This window comes from Bufo gargarizans, chromosome 1 (assembly GCF_014858855.1).
Source record: "Bufo gargarizans isolate SCDJY-AF-19 chromosome 1, ASM1485885v1, whole genome shotgun sequence".
Lineage (NCBI taxonomy): Eukaryota > Metazoa > Chordata > Amphibia > Anura > Bufonidae > Bufo > Bufo gargarizans.
This window is the reverse complement of record NC_058080.1, coordinates 539,214,975-539,231,132: the sequence shown is the minus strand read 5'-3', so window position 1 is coordinate 539,231,132 and position 16,158 is coordinate 539,214,975. Positions and strand designations below refer to the sequence as shown.

At 43.9% G+C, this 16,158-nt stretch overlaps 1 protein-coding gene across 1 annotated transcript in view; it reads left to right on the top strand.

The window, feature by feature from the left end:
• GGT5 (gamma-glutamyltransferase 5) overlaps positions 1 to 15,919 on the top strand; it is a 110,281-nt gene extending 94,362 nt beyond the window's left edge. Inside the window, exons 8-12 of the mRNA XM_044289586.1 lie at positions 1,165 to 1,355; positions 2,613 to 2,707; positions 4,494 to 4,606; positions 11,104 to 11,214; positions 15,306 to 15,919. Coding sequence (XP_044145521.1) covers positions 1,165 to 1,355; positions 2,613 to 2,707; positions 4,494 to 4,606; positions 11,104 to 11,214; positions 15,306 to 15,452 — 657 coding nt within the window. The 3' untranslated portion in view covers positions 15,453 to 15,919. The remainder of the gene's footprint in view (positions 1 to 1,164; positions 1,356 to 2,612; positions 2,708 to 4,493; positions 4,607 to 11,103; positions 11,215 to 15,305) is intronic.
• Positions 15,920 to 16,158: the final 239 nt, after the last annotated feature.

Below are 16,158 nucleotides of genomic sequence, written 5' to 3'. Positions count from 1 at the left end.
TTCGGCCGAACTTCTCGAACCCGAACATCCAGGTGTTCGCTCAACTCTAGTCCTGACAACTTCTCTGCGCCTCGTCTTTCCAGAGTTTGACTCGTAGACATCTTAGCTTCCTCACTTTTCATCATCATTCCCCAACCTCAAGTCCCAAAAAGTTTGATCCTGCTGCTTGCTGTGCTCCCCAGGACCTCCAAATACTTTCCTGAAGAAAAATTGGTGCCATACAGATACACAATACATACAATAGTAATAGTGCTCCTCAAAGTCCCACCAATAGTAATTGCCTTCTAGAATGCCCTCAATTGCCCAACAGTGATAATGCTCCACAATAGTGCCTCCATTAGTAGGAGAGCCCTCCAGTATTAATAATGTCCTCACAGAACCCCCAGTAGAAATAAGGCCCCCTATTGTTCCCCCAGTGGTAATAAAGCTCTCTACAGACCCCTCAGTAGTAAAAAGGCTCCCCACAGTGCTCTTAGTGGAACTAAGGTGGATCTATAAGTCCCTCCTTTAGAGCCCCCCAGTAGTAATAAGAACTTATATAATGTCCCCTGGGTTTAAAATTCCCCTACAGTGCCCCCTGTAGTTATATTCCTCCCTTTAGTGCTCACAGAAATGATAATTCCTCAGCCCCTCCACCATACAGTTCTCTAGTGATATCTATTACAGTCTGAAGAATCATCATTGTAGAAATGTAACCAGGGGCATAGCTAAAGGCTCATGGGCCCTGGTGCAAAGGTTCAGCTTGGGCCCATGCTGCCTGAGGCAAAAATTGAAACAGCAACCCCTCCCCCGATGGGCCCGGTAGCGACTACTACCTCTGTACCTCCTATAGCTACACCCCTGAATGTATTATTGATATGGTATCTTTATTCACAGTATACAATTCCTAAGTGTAATAAATTAGTAACTTATCTGGTCCTGAGGCTTAGGTTGTGTCTTCTTGCTCTTTGTCATCCACTGCTGCATTCACAATGCTGCAGGCTGATGAGCTCAATCGTCACAGTATCCCCTGCTTGTTCAGTGTCAGCTTGAGGATGTAGTTTTTATAGCAGACATGTTACAGTGATTCCTGGATGAAGTGCAGTGGGATGCATTAGAAGTATTTGCTTTCCATTATATTGTCTCACTCCCCTTCCTATTGTCGCTTTTTATTTTCTTGTACAGTTTACAGACACCTTTTTCTCTAAGACTTATGCAAAGGAAATCAGAAACAAAATTGATGAATTTGGCAATCATGACTTACAGTTTTATAATTTGTCGGCACCCATAAATTCAGAGACCTTTGGCACAAGTCACCTGTCCGTCATCAGCAAAGATGGAAGTTCGGTGTCTGCCACTAGCTCCATCAATCACATGTAAGAGGCTGGCATCTGATGGGTGGGGCTTTTTGGTGTTACTTTCTGTAACAGAATAGTAATTGAAATTCCGCTGTGGATTTTACCGAGTTCCGGAAATTCTCCTGTGGATATTTTGAAGATCTTGCAGATGCAGATTTTCCATGAATTCTCCCCATACATTGCAATGGGTGAAATCCACTGAATGAACAAATTAAAGGGTTTCTACCACCAGAAATACTGTTATGTAGCTGACTGACATTGGCGATGCCGCTCTCCTGATGCCGGCTTCCTCACTGTGATGTAGTCGGCGCAGGCGCAGTGAGGAATCCGGCACCAGGAGCGCTTCATTCACTTACTGCGCCTGCGCCGAATACAATAGTGAATGGCGCAGGCGCGGGATTTCGTCTGCGATGCAGGGAACAGTGACATCAATGAAGAGGAGCGGGGCGGGCAGAACGGAGGACCTGGGCGGGATAAAGGGTGAGTAAACGGCGCCTCTAGGTGCTGATTTTACGCCCACATAGCACCTAGAGGCTCATTAGCATATTATAAAAGTGCTGCAGGGAGAAAGGTAAAAAAAAACAACATACTGTTATGTAGTGCTGACATTAGCGCATCGCTAATGTCAGTCAGCTACATAACTGTATTTCTGGTGGTAGAAACCCTTTAACATGCTGCAGATAGTAAAAACTAGAGACATACAGTATGAACGGTTTAGATCAGCAGGGATCTAAGCACTGAGACCCACACTGTTCCTTAGAATTAGGGGAGAGAAGCATGCGTATATTGCGCTCTTTCTCCCCACTGCACGAGATGGGCTCTATAGAAGTCTATGGGCCCATCTTGATTCCATTTACGTACATGCTTCTCTCCCCTCGTTCTAGTGATCGTGGTGGTCTCAGCACTCAGACCCCCACCAATCTAAGTTTTTGAAAGGTTAGTGACAGTTTAAGGTCACTTCCAGCACTACCTTCTACTAATTTCACTTGTCTAGTCTCCCACCTGAACACACAAAGTGAATCGTGTATGGGCAAGGCTCACTCTGTTTGGATTATTTAAGTGTACTATATTTTTTACAGTTTATTCATGTGGCATCTTGCCAGCACACCTACACCCATTCTGTATTGTGCACACGTGGTAACTCCCAGCTAACCTCAACCTTCTCACAGTCCTATAGCTCTATAGGCATGTGACCGCTCTAATTGTACAAAATGTGACCGCTCTATTGATCTAGAATCAATTCTAAATAACCCTTTTTCCTGTTATGAATACTAGATTTGGCTCCATGATTTATTCACCAAGCACGGGGATAATCTTTAACAATCAGCTGGCTGATTTCTGCAGTATTCCAATGGTTTCCTTGAAGGAAGGTGAGGTCTCATTATTTTGTACCCTATCTTTTCTATACATGAGTTTGGTGTTGATCAAAATGGGAAAAGTAGATGTACATCCAGACTACTGAACGAACACCCAACATTGGAGAAAGCGGTTTAACTCCTGTCAATAGCAACTATGGCACTTAAGAGGTTTGACAGAGGTAGAAAGCTCCCTCTATCAGCCCAACAGCGCGGCTGCAATGCAGTTGTGATATGCCGATGGATTACCATATTGCAGAAAAAAGGCGCTATAATAATATAATACTAAGTATTTCAAAACTTTATATTAACAATAAAATATAGCAGCATGGCAGATTAAGGCCTCATACACACGACCGTTGTTTCATTCCGTGTCCGTTGTTCAGTTTTTCGTGATTTTCTGCGGACCCATTGACTTTCAATGGGTCCATTAAAACCTCGGCTAATGCACCGTTTGTCATCCGCGTCCGTGCTTTCAGTCCGTCAAAAAAATATAACCTGTCCTATTTTTTTCACGGTTCGCGGACCCATTCAAGTCAATGGGACCGTGAAAAAAAGCGGAGGCACACAAGATTGTCATCCGCGTCCACGCATCGGTGTCCGTTTTTTTCCAATCATTTGCATGGCAAACTTGACTTATATTTTTTTTTTACTTTCCTTCATGTCTGGAGATCATCCTCCAAAAATAAAAAGACACACGGAAACAAAAAAAACGAAACGGATCACGGAACAACAGAACCCCATTCTGCGGAACAGAACACAACAACAGTTGTGTGCATGAGGCCTAACTTATTATTTCACTGAAGAACTCCCCCCCCCCCACACAAAAAAAAGACACAAATTAGTTAGTGAATTTTATGTATTTCAATTTTGTGCCAATAACAAAAGCAACTCACTGTAATAAAATCACTAGAATAAAACATCTAAACTAACTATACAGACATGGAGAGCGGCGCCCAGGGATACCCCTGAACTTACTGTTATACCTGGGCGCTGCTCCGTTCTCCCGGTATAGCCTCCGGTATCTTCATAGTTAGGCTCCACCCAGGGGAACCTGCCGGCGTCTCATTCTCCCATGCTGTAGCGCTGGCCAATCGCAGTGCTCAGCTCATAGCCTGAGAGAGAAAAAAGCCTCTCAGGCTATGAGCTGAGCGCTGCGATTGGCCAGCACTCCAGCCTGGGAGAAGGAGACGCCGGTAAGTGCAAGGGGCTCCCTGGGCGCCGCTCTCCATGTCTGTATAGTTATTTTAGATGTTTTATTCTAGTGAAAGGTCCTCTTTAAACAGCTGTGTCAATGGAGAAAAAAAATAATAAAGTTACTCCTCAGAATGTTGCAACACATAAAACGTGGTTTCATTGAGCAAAAATTATAAAATAAAAACCCATGTGTGTGGCTTTGCCTGATCCTGGGGTGCTGGACAGTGAGGTTCTGTTTACAATATAGCGTTTAGTGGGTAGTCATAACTTCAAGGCCTAACATGAACATTTGCTGGTCCTCTCATTGAGGTTCACTGGTATGCTGTGATCTACTATTTAACCACCTCGTAGATTGTGTGTCTCTAGAAACCAGATTGTCACACATGGATCAGTCATTGACCTGAAAGCTCAACTGGCACTGTGCTGACGCAGAGAAGGGGTAAAGTAGCATGATAGCCATAGCACAGTACCATTCTCCAGCCAGCCAGATGCTTCTGAAAATACATTTTTTTTTTTTTATTATTATTATTATTATTATATTGTGCAGATTTTTTTTTTTTCTTAGAGATTCACCAGGATTATTATTCTTTTTTTGGCACTGTAGGGATGCAGCCACCATCTTCCATGACTCCAACCATTCTTCTGTCCAAAGACAAAACGTCTCAACTGGTAATAGGTGGTTCTGGTGGCTTTAGGATAATAAGTGCCACTGTTCAGGTGAGTAAGTAAAGATACACTTATAGACAAAAGGAAATTTCAATTAGATTACTGCATAGGATTGGCAAAATGGAGGTCATTGACGAGATTCTATATACTCAGAGATATATGGTCCAGCTAAAAAAAAAGTCTGGGACGTTATTGAGTAGCCTTGACAAATTCATAATTAGTTAACTGTAATCTCATCACACTTGGCTAATTTGCTATTCTTAACCTGTCTTCTTCCAATTCCAGCTTTGATTAGCTTTAGGGTTTATGCACACAACCGTTGAGTGTCTAGCGGTCTGCAAATTGCAGATTCGCAAAACACGGGTACTGGCCGTGTTCATACAACATTTTGCGGAATGTAACATCCAGCCCCTAATAGAACATTCCTATCCTTGTCCATAATGCGGACAATAATAGGACATGTTCTATTTTTTTTGTGGACATATGAACGCGGAATGCACATGGAGTAATTTCAGTTTTTTTTTGCGGCCTCTTTGAAGTGTATAGTTCCGCATACAGGGCAAAAGAAAAAAACAAAACCACGGAACAGACACAGGAAAAAGTAAGTTTGTGCACGTGAGCCCTTGGGCCCCATTCACATGACCGTATTTTTTGGTCCACGTCCGATCTGCGTTTTTTTGCGGATAGGCTGAGGACCTATTCCTTTCAATGGGTCTGCAAAAAATGAAGACAGTGCTATCCGCATCCATATGTCCGTACCATAGCCCCACAAAAAAGATAGAACATGTCCTATTCTTGTCTGTTTTGCAGACAAGAATAGACATTGTTACAATGGATCCACAAGAAAAACATTTGCAACATAGACATTACACGAATGCCGTATTTATTTTTGCGGATCTGCTTTTTTGCAGACCACAAAATACATATAGTCATGTAAATGCACCCTTAGGGCTTGTTCAAACAACCGTGCCATGTTTTGCGGTCCGCAAACTGCAGATCCGCAAAACACAGATGCCGCCTGTGTGCCTTCCGCAATTTTTTTTAACAGAACAGGAGGCCCATTATAGAAATGCCTATCCTTGTCCGCAAAACAGAGTGCTGTCCACATCTTTTGCAGCCCCATTGAAATGAAGGCGGACGCGGACCAAAACCCCGGTCGTGTGAACAAGCTGTCGGGATTTGCTCTGGTAGGCAGGGTAAGCGGACACAATAGAGAGGCAAAACCACAGTTGAAAAGCAAAAAAGTCAGTGTTTATTCACACAAAAAGGCAGAAAAGAAACACAATACTTGGCAGGGTCCTGGTGTTAATTTACACCGCAAGAATCCTGGTGTTAATTCACACAGCAAAAGTCCACAAAACTTAAAGACACATCACCTGGCAGTCTACAGCAGGCTTTAGGGCGCCTGGCAGCTCTCATGCGGCTCCTCAGCTCCCAAAACACAGAGCTCCACTATCAACTGGAGGTTCATTCCACACCCAGCTGCGCTGCTGGCTGGCTTTTTTAAACCCCAGCCCAAAACCTGGCCTGGACGTGGGGAACAGCCACCCACCCTGCTCTTTTACTGCTCCCAATAAGAACCGGCCCGGATTGGCTTTACAGCCACACTAAATAAAACAGTGTCAGCGAGCACTAGCTGCCGCTGACACACAAAATTACCGGTTCTTATCTCACCGAGGCCAGGAACCTTGGTGACACGTACCTTCCGTCAATGAGGGCCCCTTGCGCCTTCATACAAAGCCTTAAGGGTACTTTCACACTAGTGGCAGGGGACTCCGGCAGGCTGTTCGGGTGGGTGAACAGCCTGTCAGATCTGTCCAGCCGCTAGTTCACGTGAGCCCCAGGACTGAAGCTCCGTCCCCATTGACTATAATGGGGGCGGGGGCGGAGTTCCGGCGGCAGCACGGCAGAGCACGCCGAGAGGCAGCCAGACTAAAAGTACTGCATGCAGTGTGAAACTAGCCTTAGGCCGAATGCACACGGCCGTGAGGGGTCCGTGGAACCGCGGCCTGAATTCCTGCTGAGAGCAGGAGCGCACGGTGTCATTGGTTGCTATGATGCCGTGCGCTCCCTGCTGCCGCCACAGTACATTAATACACTGGTATAGATCATACCAGTGTACTACTGTACTGCGACGGCTGCAGGAAGCGCACGGCGTCATAGCAACCAATGACGCCGTGCGCTCCTGCTCTCAGCAGGAATCCAGCCCGTGGTTCCATGGATTGCTCACGGCCGTGAAACATGGCCGTGTGCATTCGGCCTTAAATGTATTGTATTCAGATTTTATGTGACAGACCAACACAAAGTAGCAAGTATATGAAAATGATACATGGTTTACAAAATTTGTAATAAATAAAAATCTGGAAAGTGTGACTGCATTTGTATTCAGCCCCCCTGAGTCAATACTTTGTAGGACCACCTTTCACTGCAATTACTGCTGAAAGTCTTTTGGGGTATGTCTCTACCTATCTAGAGGCTGACATTTTTGCTCCTATTTGCAAAATAGCTCAAGTTCAGTCAGATTAGATGAAGAACATCTGTGAACAGCAATTTTCAAGTCTTGCCACAGATTCTGAATGGTATTTAGGTCTGAACTTTGACTGGACCATTCTAACACATGAATATGCTTTGATTTAAACCATTCCATTGTAGCTTTGGCTGTATGTTTAGGGTTGTTGTCCTGCTGGAAGGTGAATCTGTCACGTTTGGGTGTGGGAAGGAAACAACACATTGAACATAGGAGGGAAAGGGGTGAGGGAATAAGACCTGGAAACCAGGGAAAGGAGATAAACACCTCCTAGTAAAACCCTAATCAATGTCCTAACTACCAGTATGAACAGACCCCAGAGGTAGGTGAGTTCATACACCGTAATACCTAGTGTCCTAACTCACCCTATAGAACCCTGGTACTAATGTCAGGACTCAGACAACCTGTTCCTCCAAAAGGAAGGACGAACAGGAGTCTCCCTTAGGCCTTTATACAAATGACAGGGAAATGCAACACACAAAATAACCCAAACAAAATACAAAAGGGAAAGAAAATACTTAACTTCAAGTGGCTATGGCAGCACCAGGAACTCAGCTGAGATCCACACACCAGCTATCCATAACTCAAACAGAAGCTCTAAACCGCATAGCATAGTGGGAGAAACAACAATAAATAGAGAAGGTTAAATGACCATAATAGCCTCACCTGGGGAGAGAAGGTGTGGCAAGCACCAGAAACCACACAGACGTCATTTGATCCAAACGGAAAACATGTCAGATCAAACCACGTGTTTCCACTCTCACCGATCTCCTGCCACCTGTCATGGGAACGTCCGTGACAGTACCCCCCTTCTAACCTTATCTGGATGAGACCTGTCAAAGGCTTTCACCAAACGACTGGCATTCACATCAGATGCCGGTACCCACATCCTCTCCTCTGGTCCATAATCCTTCCAGTGAACTAGATACTGAAGAGATCTACGGCGAACTCGAGAGTCAATAATCTTGGCCATCTGGAATTCCAAACTGTCATCCACCATATCAGGAGCAGGTGGCAAGGGGGGCGACTCCAAAGGTTCAACATATCTCTTCAACAAAGATTTGTGAAGCACATTATGAATTTTCAGAGTCTGAGGAAGTTCAAGACGAAAAGCTACAGAATTAATAATGGCAATGATATTATATGGACCAATAAACCTTGGACCCAACTTCTAAGAAGGAACCTTCAACTTAATATTTCTTGTGGACAGCCACACAAAATCACCCACACTTGGGTCTGGATCATTCATACGTTTCCTGTCAGCCACACATTTATACTTGTTGCCAATATTCATCAAGTTATTTAGAATTTTCCACCATATAGGAGACAATGATGATGAAAAATGTTCCTCCTCAGGCATACTGGAAGTATCCGAACCAGAGAATGTGCCAAATTGCGGGTGAAACCCATATGCCCCAAAAAATGGAGACTTACCAGTGGACTCCTGTCTACGATTGTCTTTGGCAGAGTTTGCGATAAACAAAAACGAGGACCATTCCTCCTGGTTCTCAGAGACAAAACATCTTAAGTAAGTCTACAGACTTTGATTAGTGCGCTCAGTCTGTCCATTCGTCTGAGGATGAAAAGCAGAAGAAAAAGACAGTTGTACCCCCAGCCGAGTACAGAATGCCTTCCAGAATCTGGACACAAACTGAGTCTCACGATCCGAGACCACATCAGAGGGAATGCCAATTAAGTTTCACAATGTTGTCAACAAACACTTGTGCAAAAGTGTTTTAGCATTAAGTAGGCCAGGCAATGCTATAAAGGCACCAATTTACTAAAACGATCAACTACGAAACGAGCGTCGGGGTTGGCGCCATCCCAGAGAAGGCACAGTATGGGTAAATTATCATTTTATATTTGAATTTTGCTGTTTGCACTTGCACTTTAAATTATTGATTACATTTGTCATGAATTGCTCTTTCTGTGCCCCCTTTCGGTTGATGTTGCCTCTTTTCCCTGCACTAGTTTTATATTAACTTTTATGAATTGATACTTGTTAGTAAAGTGTATTATTAATTTTATACGGTCTGATAGTTTTTCTTGGGAATATTAATGTAGTTCTACCATAGGTATGTGCGTAATTCGCAAAACATGGTATTGGGTCATATGAGCTTTGCTCTATTTAATAGTAATCGTTTTGGGCCAATTTTTCTTGCTTATATAACTGCTAAATAAAATATGAACAAACTTCAGCAAGGAGAAGAACTCATTGGCTGTGTCCAGATTGCAGGAACACATTTTATGGATATAGCAGATTCATGCAATGTGCAAACCCCCACCAGGGCCAAATAACACACAAATACCAACACAAATATCTATGCAGCTAAAGTGGGGTGCTCACTCTTATTCTTCTGTTCAAAGAAAAAATAGTCTCGAATGATGGTTTAGGCCTGGATGATCTGAATTAGGTGCTTGGTCACTTGTCCTGACACTGTGGTTCCTGCTGAACCAGATTCTTATACAAACACTCACATACAAATGCACATAATCCCTTAATTTTATGAACTCTCCCTTCTACCTGCATTCTCTGGGTGGTATTTGGCACATCTTCCTGCTGATACTATTTCTGAAAATGCTAGTGTCTTTTAATTCCCGGTGTCCTCTTCTCATATAAGCCTGCCATAAAAATCCTGTAAAATGATGGAAAAGCACATTTACATTAAAGGGATATTCCGGTTATAGAAAAGTTTTCCCCTATCCAGGATATGAGATAACTATTACATCAGTGGAGGTGCTACAGCTGGGACCTTCACCGATCTCGAGAACAAGGGCCCCGTACTCCTTGAAATGGACGCAATGGCTGGTAGGAAAAGAAAGCTGCTGCTCCATTAATTTCTAAGGGAGTTGCTTTAAAAATACCACCCCTATCAGGAATCCGAGTGGCATAGTGACTCCCCACCAAGGTCCGAGAGATGCAGTGTAAAGGCTGCAAGTAGAGATCCTGAGCTGGACACCTGGTGGCTAGAGGCATTAACAATGCCCCTGTGGCTGAGGGTTCCCTTTGAGACGAGAATAAGGACTGTACATATGAACGGTATAAACTTAAAGGACTGTTCCTTTAAGTGACTGTAACTGCCATAAATTGTGTACCCTCTATGTTTGAGAGGATGTAAATATGTGCTACTGGAAGTATAGCTCTCTCTTGTGAAGTGTCAGCATGCAATATAATTGTTGACGGTTTTGTGTTTCTGCATAAGAATGTACAATATGTGTCCCCCTCTGCCTTTTCTCCACGCCATTCAAAAGCACCCATAATGGAACATCCTACCGCTGCCACCCATATGTGGATGTCCCCTTACAGACCAAAGGACTATAACCCCCTAGGAAGTCCACAACTCTTCAATTCTTCTTTCATGTAATTCCTAACATATATAATATCCTGGAGTCTGTCCTTTCTTCTCACCTTTCATTTCGCATCCCACCTCAGGATGAAAAAGCTAAAATGCCTTTGGGAGGGGGGGGGAGCAAATATTTTATAAATCCTAATTTATTCATTACGATTTAGGATGAGTGCTAACATACCTCTGCTTGTTATGTAATATATTTGTCAAAGTGGTTGTTTGACCCCCACAGCGCTCAGGCTAAAGTAATAAAACCACTCACCTGTTCACTGGTGCTCCACTCTAATGCCAAGAGCTCCGCCGCACTGCTTCTAGTCTCTTGTCCGTTCTCATGTACACCACTGCAGCCATTCACTGGTCTCAGTGGTCACATGGTGCTTGGGGACATATCACTACTAAGACTAGCAAATGTCTGTGGTGGTGAACATGACAACGGACAGTACGTCACATTTCTGGTCCACAGGGGACTGAAAGCAGGAAGGATGGGGTCCTTGGCACTGAAACAGAGTGCCGGTGAATTGGTGGGTAGCTTTGTTTTTCAGGCTTGGGCACTGTAGGGGGTCAAAACTAAAACTGCGGTGGGGGTCAGACAATCTCTTTAATTGTTTGTGGGGTCTAAATATGCTAAGCAATGGTTTCACTCTTTTTACATGTGATGTATCGCTTCTTTTAAGGCCATTGTGAACAAGTTATGGTTCGGCTTTAACATCAAAGAGGCAATCGCAGCACCTGTGTTCCATGTACAACCAGACAATTCACTGAATTTCGAGCCATCATTCAATCTGGTAAGGTATAATTATCATCCTGTATGAAGGTAGTTTTTTAGATATGTAGTACTAAAGTAACGTAGTCCTTTGTGAAGCAGGCATTAATGTCATTTCCTTTAGCTCTCCAGTCATTAGCTTAGCTTGTTATAGCCAAAGTTTTATGACAATGAGACAACCCAGGTCAACACATGACAGTTTCTGATTTATAACTGAGTTCATGCAGCACACTTGTGACCTACTGTATGTTGATGAGGGGACTGTGGATGTAGCATTCATGGACTATACTAAAAGCATATTATATTCTTCAGTTAAAGGGGTTATCCCAAATGGACCTTTATGGCATGTCCACAGGATGTGTCGTAAATGTCTGTTGAGGGACTCACTTCTGGGAACCGCTAATATCTCAAAAATGGGTCCCCAGCACATGCTGCTGGAAATGTAGAGGAGGCCACCCATGCAAGCTGTCTCCATTCCTTGTTTTAGGGCTTCCCAAAATAGCTAAATAACCACACTCAGTCCCATAGAAGTGAATGGAGAGTACTGCACATGTGTGGCCTCCTCCCAATTCTCCTCCAGCATTCTTGAGATAGGATCAGGTTTCAGAGATGGAACCCTCACCTATCAGACCTATCCTGTGGCTATGCCAAAAATGTCCAGATGGGACTAACCATTTAAAGTCTGTAATTTGTTACTGGTTCCATCTCTAGAGAGTGATGGTCAGTGATTTACTGTACACAGTAAGGTTACATTCACACAATCATATTTTTGGTCCGCATTCAATCTGCATTTTTTGCGGATAGGATGCAGATCCATTTATTTCAAGTACATAGTGTGCTGTCCGCATCCGTATGTCTGTTCCGTAGCTCCGCAAAAAAGATAGAACGTGTCCTATTCTTGTCCGTTTTGCGGACAAGTATAGGCATTATTACAATGGATCCGCAAAAAAACGGATTCAACATGGACATCATCCGTAGTTTTTGTGGATCTGCGTTTTGCGGACTGCAAAATACATATGGTCATGTGAATGTAATTTAAGGGCTCATGCACACGACCATATATATTTTGTGTTCCGCAAAACACAGATCCGCAAAAAAAAAAGGATTACATCCGTGTGACGTATTTTTTTTGTGGAACGGACATGTGGACACAGAATGCATACGGAGTCATTTCTGTATTTTTTTCAAGCCATATTGAAGTAAATGGTTCCGCATACACACCTGTAAAAAAAACTGAAACGGAAAAAAATACATTCATGTGCATGAGCCCTAAATGTGGTGTGGGTCCAACTCTCAGCACCGCTGCTGATCAGTTGTTTGAAGGCTCTGTGGCACTCGATTGAGCGATGTCCTCTTATTGTTTTACATTGGTCATCAATTTTACATCCTGGATTACCCCTTTAGTACAGTGCTGGGACCATCCAGTGTTACACAGTGAAGAATCAACACCTGTCTGTTGGTCTTTGCAGGTGACAACCAGCTATGTATTGTGACACAGTCCATTAAAGTAGCCGGGAGGGGGGGAGGGCGGTCACTGGTGGCTTGTCAGTGGAGCATGCTGTTTATTGAACAGCATGACCCATCTGGGGGAGACCAGGGAGTGGCAAGCTTAAGACCCCATTTCCACCAAGAGTATGGTTAGTTGCTGGATGTTGCCAGCAGTTTAGCGCAAGGGATGGGTGCCTGAAGAAATTGTCATGTAAACCAGCTGACTGCATACTGGTGCGGTGCTGGATGGACGGCCAATTGCACATTCCGTGGCCTGTAGACTGAGGAAAACAAGAGACTAATTTAGGAGAGATTAAACCTGCTCTCCGGTGACTGAGACTATATTTCTCTGCCATGTAGTGAACTCTGTAATTCGTTGTGTTTTCTTGCCACCTTACAAGCGTACAGCTGGGTATACTGAGCAAAGCCATGATACTGAGACCAAATCTGCTGAATGTTCTTCTGCTCTGGATGTGCCACAGAATACAGACAGAATAGAAGAGAAGCTAGAACTGAACCATCAGAAATCTAGACTGAGAGGAAGTAGAGAGAACATGGATCCTTCAACTGACACCCTGACCCTAAGTTCAGACCTGAGCGTTTTACAGCGCGTTCCTACGCGCTGTAAAACGCTCAACACGGAGAAACCAATGATTCCCTATGGGAATGGTTCTCACCTGGGTGTTTTACAGCGCGTACGATCGCGCTGTAAAACGCCCGACGCTCAAACAAGTACAGGAGCTTTTTTTGGCGCGTTTGACGCGCGTTTGGGCCATAGACTCTTTGGACAACACTGCTGTCAATCACCCAAACGCGCGTTCACTATTAAAAAAAACGCGCATAAAAACGCCTAGGTGTGAAACCAGGGTAAAGGATAAAATCAGGATTATATGCCATCATCTTAATCGATGTTCATTATTGAATTAGATTGCATTAATGCATTTCATCTACACCGGATGTGCCTCCAGGGAGGACAGGGTGTGCCCTCCAGTCACTGCATGGCTCCAGGGTGAGGATGCCACTGTGAACTGTGACTACTACCACTCCCATCCTTCTCTCCCCTCCTCAGCGGGTCAAAGCACTTCATCTTCACAATAATAACTCTTAGGCTGGCCACACAGTTTAGATAGGTGTTGTCCAACATTTTGGACAGTAGCTTTCCATTCATCTCTCCTCCACATACACTAGGGCAGGAATACTCAACCTGCGGCCCTCCAGCTGTTGTAAAAATACAACTCCCACAGTGCCCTGCTGTAGGCTGATAGCTGTAGGCTATTTGGTCATGCTGGGAGTTGTAGTTTTGCAACAGCTGGAGGGCCGCAGGATGAGCATGCCTGATCTAGGGGGAGACAGGGAAAAAACAAATCCAGACACCTCTGCAGCAGCTTATAAAGGACTGGGTATGTTGAAATCCAGCAGCCTGATCCTTCATTCTTATCTCTCTAAGGCCTCATGCACACGACAGTATTTTTTCACGGTCCGCAAAACGGGGTTCCGTTGTTCCGTGATCCGTGTCCGTTTTTTCTTCCATGTGTCTTCCTTGATTTTTGGAGGATCACCAGACCAGAAAAGTGAAAAGAAAAATCTAAGTCAAGTTTGCCTTGAAAATGATAGGAAAAAAACGGACACGGATCACGGACGCGGATGACAATCTTGTGTGCCTCCGTGTTTTTTCACGGACCCATTGACTTGAATGGGTCCGCGAACCGTTGTCCGTCAAAAAAATAGGACAGGTCCTATTTTTTTGACAGAAAGGAAACACGGATCACGGACGCTGATGACATTTTCCGAGTTTTCAACGGACCCATTGAAAGTCACGGAAAACGGAACAACGGACACGGATGCACACAACGGTCGTGTGCATGAGGCCTAAGGCTATTTTCACACTAGCGTTTTTTGCAGATCCGTCATGGATCTGCAAAAACACTTTCGTTACAATAATACAACCGCATGCATCCGTCATGAACGGATCCGGTTGTATTAGGTCTTTTATAGCCGTGACTGATCCGTCTTGAACACCATTGAAAGTCAATGGTAGACGGATCCGTTTTCTCTTGTGCCAGATTGTGTCAGAGAAAACGGATCCGTCCCCATTGACTTACATTGTGTGCCAGGATGGATCCATTTGGCTCCGCTTCGTCAGGCGGACAACAAATTGCTGCAGGCAGCGTTTTGGTGTCCGCCTCCAGAGCGGAATGGAGACTGATCAGAGGCGAACTGATGCATTCTGAGTGGATCCTTAGTCATTCAGAATGCATTAGGGCAAAACTGATCCGTTTTGGACCGCTTGTCAGAGCCCTGAATGGATCTCCCAAATGGAAAGCCAAAACGCTAGTATGAAAGTAGAATATCCTGAAATCCGCAATCAAGGGAAAGTTGGGACACAAAATTGGCGTGTTTGGCCGTCATTCATTTAATGGGGTTGGACAACATTACAGTTGACCGGGTGATAGCTTGCCGCTCAGAAATGTCACAAACTCTTAAATTATGGCAAATGAACATCACTGTACGGTATACTAATGTTTATCTATGGAGACTGTATTGCTGTGTGCTTGATTTTATGCGCCTATTTCCAATTGGTGTGGCTGAAATATCTCAACTCATGGGCTCTTTTGTCCTTTACAGGCTATACAGACGGGTCTCCGGGAAAAAAGGCATAACATTTCTAAAGCTTTATTTTCCCTGAATGTGGTGCAAGGAATTTCCCAAGAGAAGGACTGCTTATTGCCTTACTCGGACACTAGAAAGGAAGGAAAGGCTGCAGGTTATTAACACAAGAACAAGCACATAAACAGGACTTTCATTTCTGCACATTCCAAGCAGTAGAAATGGGGAATGCACACAAACACTCATGCACACAAACGTATTCTTGGTCCACATCCGATCCACATGTTTTGCAGGTTGGATACTGACCCATTCACTTCAGTGGTGCTGTAAAAGATGCAGTGTGCTGTCCGCATCCGTATGTCCACGGAATGGATATAGGACAGTTCTATAAAGGGCAGGATGTTCCATTCTGTAAAATGCGGAACACTCATGGCTGGTATCCGTGTTTTGCGGATCCGCAATTTTCAGAACGCAAAAAACGGAAATGGTCATGTACATGAGCCCATAAAAAGGTTCTCTGGATTTATTATTAACGTTTTTTCATTCGCATTAAAGTAACTGTATATTTATGCCGCACATACCTGTTTTTCATGTCAGCTGGATTACTTCAGCTATCAAAGGGGTTGTTGCTCTTCAGCAAATGACATTTATCATGTAGACAAAGTTAATACAAGCCACTTGCTAATGTATTGTGTGTCCATATTGCCAGCAAAGGAAACAATATGGGCAATCACAATACATTAGTGACTTGTAATAACTTTCTCTACATGATAAATGTCATTGGCTGAAGTGAGACAGCCCTTTGATAGCTGTTCAAATCTACTGCATATATTTTCTTATGCGAGGAATATATAAAACCTACATAACCATG